The sequence below is a fragment of the Triticum aestivum genome, chromosome 5A, assembly GCF_018294505.1.
Source record: "Triticum aestivum cultivar Chinese Spring chromosome 5A, IWGSC CS RefSeq v2.1, whole genome shotgun sequence".
NCBI lineage: Eukaryota > Viridiplantae > Streptophyta > Magnoliopsida > Poales > Poaceae > Triticum > Triticum aestivum.
In genome coordinates, this window is record NC_057806.1 from 447,776,969 (window position 1) to 447,781,764 (window position 4,796).

At 38.2% G+C, this 4,796-nt stretch overlaps 1 protein-coding gene across 1 annotated transcript; it reads left to right on the forward strand.

Annotated features, from left to right (window-relative positions):
- Positions 1-659, forward strand: LOC123107132 (uncharacterized). The gene has a single exon (XM_044529139.1). It carries the CDS (start codon positions 135-137, stop codon positions 411-413), a length of 279 nt encoding a protein of 92 aa, XP_044385074.1. The 5' UTR covers positions 1-134; the 3' UTR covers positions 414-659.
- The last annotated feature ends 4,137 nt before the right edge of the window (positions 660-4,796 follow it).

A 4,796-nucleotide genomic window follows, 5' to 3' on the forward strand; every position in this document is an offset into this window, starting at 1 on the left:
CCGCCAGACCTCACAAACACATCAAACAAGCAACATATTCTCGAGAGATTCTGAGTGGATCATTCTTATCCACTCAGGGAAGAAACTGCTTGGTGAATTCGCTGGTGCCGTGTGATCAAAGCTCGGGAGTCGGAATGGAGCTGGAGATGGCGAGCCAGCACGGTGCCTTGCTGAAGGTGGGGCTGTTCGTGCTGGTGCAGGCGCTGGTGTACCTCATCCTCGCCCAGTCCTCCTCCGTCTTCTCCACCACCAAGACCCTCTGCCCTCCCCCGGCGCGCTCCCACAGCGCCCGCCGCATGGTCGCGCTGCTCTCCGACCTGCCGCTCGGCGGCGAGCCCTCGCCCCGCGCCGGCATCGTGGAGCCGTCGTCGCCCGTGGCCCTGGCCGCCCACGCCCACCAGAAGGAGGATTAGTTGACCGGACCACGATGATTCGCGGCGCGGACAAGGATCGAGCTGGGGGAGGCAGCTATAGAGTGAGCATATGTCTGCCGAGCTAGCACCTAGCAGTTGGTGCCTGCCGTAGGAGTTCGCTAGCTATTCACGCCATTCTTTGGTGGCCCTTTGATTGCTTGGATGGTTCTTTTGAGATTTCATAGTATGTAAACTACGTGCCGTTTTGGGTTGTACAAATGACCATCTAAGATTGTGTTTTGGTTACAGTGAGGTTGTGCTTGTGTTTTGAGGAGACTTGTGATGAACATAACACTCGTTTGTATTATGACCTATTTGTGAAATCTCATCTAGATGAGAATTAACAAAATCTCATCCGACTCCTATACTATTTGATTAAAAAAATTCACACGAATACTCACGTAAGATTCAATGATGTAGGAGTTAGATGAGACATGATTATTTCTCATATAATAAGAGCAGACACACCCATATCATGAAATCTTCGGTCTCTTCTGTCCACCGGTAGGGGTGACACTCCTCGGTCCAGAGAGGAGGGAAGCTGGCCCCTCTGCGATGAAAATTTGGTGGAGACTTTGTGGCATAGTCTTAGGTATCGGTTCTTAGGTTTTTTCTTATTGTGGTTCGGCCGCTACTTCATGATGACAAACGGATGGGGGTACAACAGGCGCACTTCCGGTGCTTTGTTGGTGTTATTGTTTGTGTGTATTAGTTTTTCTTTGAACGACCTGTATAAAAGTTTTCTCTACACCTTGTATTGTTCGGCCATTTGGGGCGAAAGTCTGCTTTTGAAAAAGTGTGGTGAATTGTTCGGCCATTTGGGGCGAAAGTCTGCTTTTGAAAAAGTGTGGTGAGTTACTGCCAAGATTTTCGTGAGGATTTGATGACCTAAAGTGTCTTTGAGTACCTAGTATACAAGTTTGTTAGTTATTTACTTCACACCATTCTTTAATTGATTGGCGTGTTCTTTCTAAATTGGTTTGATTGGTTGGTTTTCTTATCGGATTGGATATGTAAACTACATAAGCTTAAGGTTACAATGACAACTCCAGGTCAAGACGAGACTCACGAACGTGGAAGACCTAGCCCACACGATGCATGTAAGGTGGAGGAAGGAAAGCTCTCATTTCCTTCTATTCTCATATATTAGACTCTCCGTAGCCCACTATACATCATTTCAATCCCTTGCACGAGGTATACCCACCATGAATAACAATAGGAAGACATAGGGTATTTACCGACCATGTGCGGAAGATTGCAGCATCGATGAATTCAGCTCCGACTGCAGAGCTCCGCTAACCTCATCTCATCATCAGATGCTCAGAAACCAAAGCTGTGTTTGCTCGTTCGGTCATTGTAGGTGGATCTTTCTCTTTTATGTAGTATACTCGCTGGATAGGTCTGGTTTTATTGCTTTTCTTCTTTCTTTTCACTGTGTTTTCCTTTATGGTTTCTATGTCTTTCTCTTTTACTTCTTTTTCTGTGTGTGTGTTTTACGTTTGTCATTCTCTTTTGACCAGTTTTCTGCGTTTCTTCATCGGGTTTCTTTGTTTTTCTTTGGTTATCTTTTTTGGCGTTTTTTCACCATGTTCTTCGTTTACCTTCAGTTTCCTATTTATTTTCGTTTCTTCAATGGTTTTCTTTGGGTTTTTTTTCTTTCTCTTTTTCATATACAGGTGGACACATTTATTTGTACACATTGAACATTTTTCAAATACATGTTTTCCAAAAAAATTTATGCATGCAATATATTTTTCAAACAAACGTTAAGAATTATTTTTAATTTTTACTACTATTTTTAAAATGTATAATTCTTTAAATTGTATAATCCAAAAAACCACCAAAACATTTTGTACATTGTATATTTCTTTTAAAATGTCACTACTATTTTTACAAACGTGTGGTTTTTTGAAATGTCACATTTATTTTTTTGAATGATATAAAAGAATTTTTCCATGCTACACAATATTTTCACATTGTATAAACATATTCAAAAAATGTCACGTATATTTTTTTTAAATCCATGATATTTTTAAAAAAAACTACGTGCATATTTTTGGGTTGGTAATTCGTTTTACAAATGATTTTTTGCATTACTTAAACATGTTTTATACATTGTATACACACTTTTCAAATAATTGACGTTCATTTTTTTGAAAGGCTGTGACATTTTCTGAATTGTCGGAAACACTATTTAATGGTATCAAAACTTTTTAGAAGCTGGAAAAACTTTTTCAAAATTACGTTAACATTTTTTAAATTCGTGGTGGACATTTCTAAAATCTATACAAAGTTTGTTTGCATTTTGGAAATATAAATGAAAGGATCAAAAACGAAAAGAAAACTGTGTGCTAGGGAGTTGGTGCTCCTTCGCGGAGTAGGCAGGCCCATTTACGGGGTACCACAGGTAAAGTTGTGCTCTGTATCGCAGCAAGTTATAAATAGCCACTCCCGGGAGGCAAAGCGTCCCAAAATGAGCTAAGTTATAATCACGCACGCACACACGTAGGCATGTCAACTCCCTCCGTAAACTAATATAAAGGCATTTAGATCACTAAAATAGTGATGTAAACAATCTTGTATTAGTTTACAGAGGGGGTACTTTCAATGATGGATGCGATGATATAAATTTTGAATTGTGGATTTTGATATATTTTTCTGAAAACTCGGTCAAACATGCACTTGGTTGACTTTTGAAAAAATAAATACACCTTATATAAAACAACGGAGGGAGTAGTTTTCTTCTATTATTCAAAAAAACTAGTTTTCTTCTTTGTTTCTTGGTTTTTGATATATATTAAATATTCTAAACAGGCATACTTTTAAGATTAATTTATATCAACTCAGAACACTGTCCGCCACATATTTAAAATTGCATTAATGCAATTTTTCAAAATATCTGTACCATAAAAACATCGTGATATTCAAAAAATATTCATGTGTTCAAAATATTGTTTGGGATACTTAAAAAATGTTTATACAATGTAAAAAAATATGTACGCATAAATCAAAAAACTTTTGTAACATTCAAAAAAATGTTCATTACATTTTACGTAATGTTTAAACAATGTTCACGTAGGTCTAGGACAGTGTGTACAACCATTCAAAACAATGTATGTGGTTGTTAAAAACAGGTTCACACCTTTCGAAAAATATGTTTATGACATTTTAAAAATGTTGTTAGAATGTATAGAATTTTGTGTACTATAAAAAATGTCCCCTTATCAATAAAAAATGTACAAAAGGGATTTAATAAAAGTTAAATGTGTATCGAAAAAATCAAAACATGTATTTGAATAATTGTTCATGATTCATTTGAAAAAAAACCTGATAGTGTATAAAAAAATGTTCCAAATGTATTAAAAAAATGTAGAACTTGTACTGAAAATAGTAGACATGTACTCCCTGCGTTTTTATTTAGTTCGCATATTAGCTTTGGTCAAAGTAAAACTTTGTAAACTTTGTAAACTTTGACAAACTTTGACATATACAATAACAAATGAGTAACATTAGATTTATTATTAAATATACTTTCACATCGTATAGATTTGTTATGGTAAATATTTGTATTGTTTTCTATAAACTTGGTCAAACTTTATGAAGTTTGACTTCAGTTAACTCTAATATGCAGAGTAAATAAAAACGGAGGGAGTATTAGAAAATAACAAGTAACGAAAAAACTGAAAATCAAATAAAATCGGTAAAGAAACACATAAAACAAAAACCAAAGAATACTTACAGAAAATATAAAGAAGAGAACAGCTAGCGCGGAAGGTTCTAAAACTGGTCGTAGAAAATTCCAAAAACCGTGCCCTAGGAACCCATATTGTTCAGCCCATCTTTCGATCCCGTACTGCGAGAGGGTGTACTATCTCGTGGTAGAAGAGATATAGCTCCCGCGCATCAAGTAGGCCTTGCAGGTGGATCAGCAGCGATGCTAGCCGGCTTGGGCCACACCCGCACAAAGTCTGCTTAGCAGCCTAGCCTACTACACGTGTTATGCGAACGAGGCAACAAATCCATGGTGCCCGGGTGCACTTTCCCCAGCCTCAGGAGCGCATTTTCCCTACACGCGGCGCATCCGGGTGTCACCATTTGTCACGCACATGATGCTTCTTGTGTAGGGATTTTTTTAAGGTTTTTCATATTTTGCCTATTTTTCTATTCCCAGTTTTTTCCGTGGAGCACAAGTGTGCTTAATGCAGGGACACCATTTGTGCTTCACATTGTGAGCACAGTTTAGTTCATGATGAGAGCACACTATGTGCTTCACACGGGAGCATAGTTGTTCTTCATATTCGGAGCACGAGTTTGTACTAGGTGGGAGCACGGGGTTGTACTAAGTGGGAGCAAGGATAGTTCATGTTGGAAGCACAGATTACT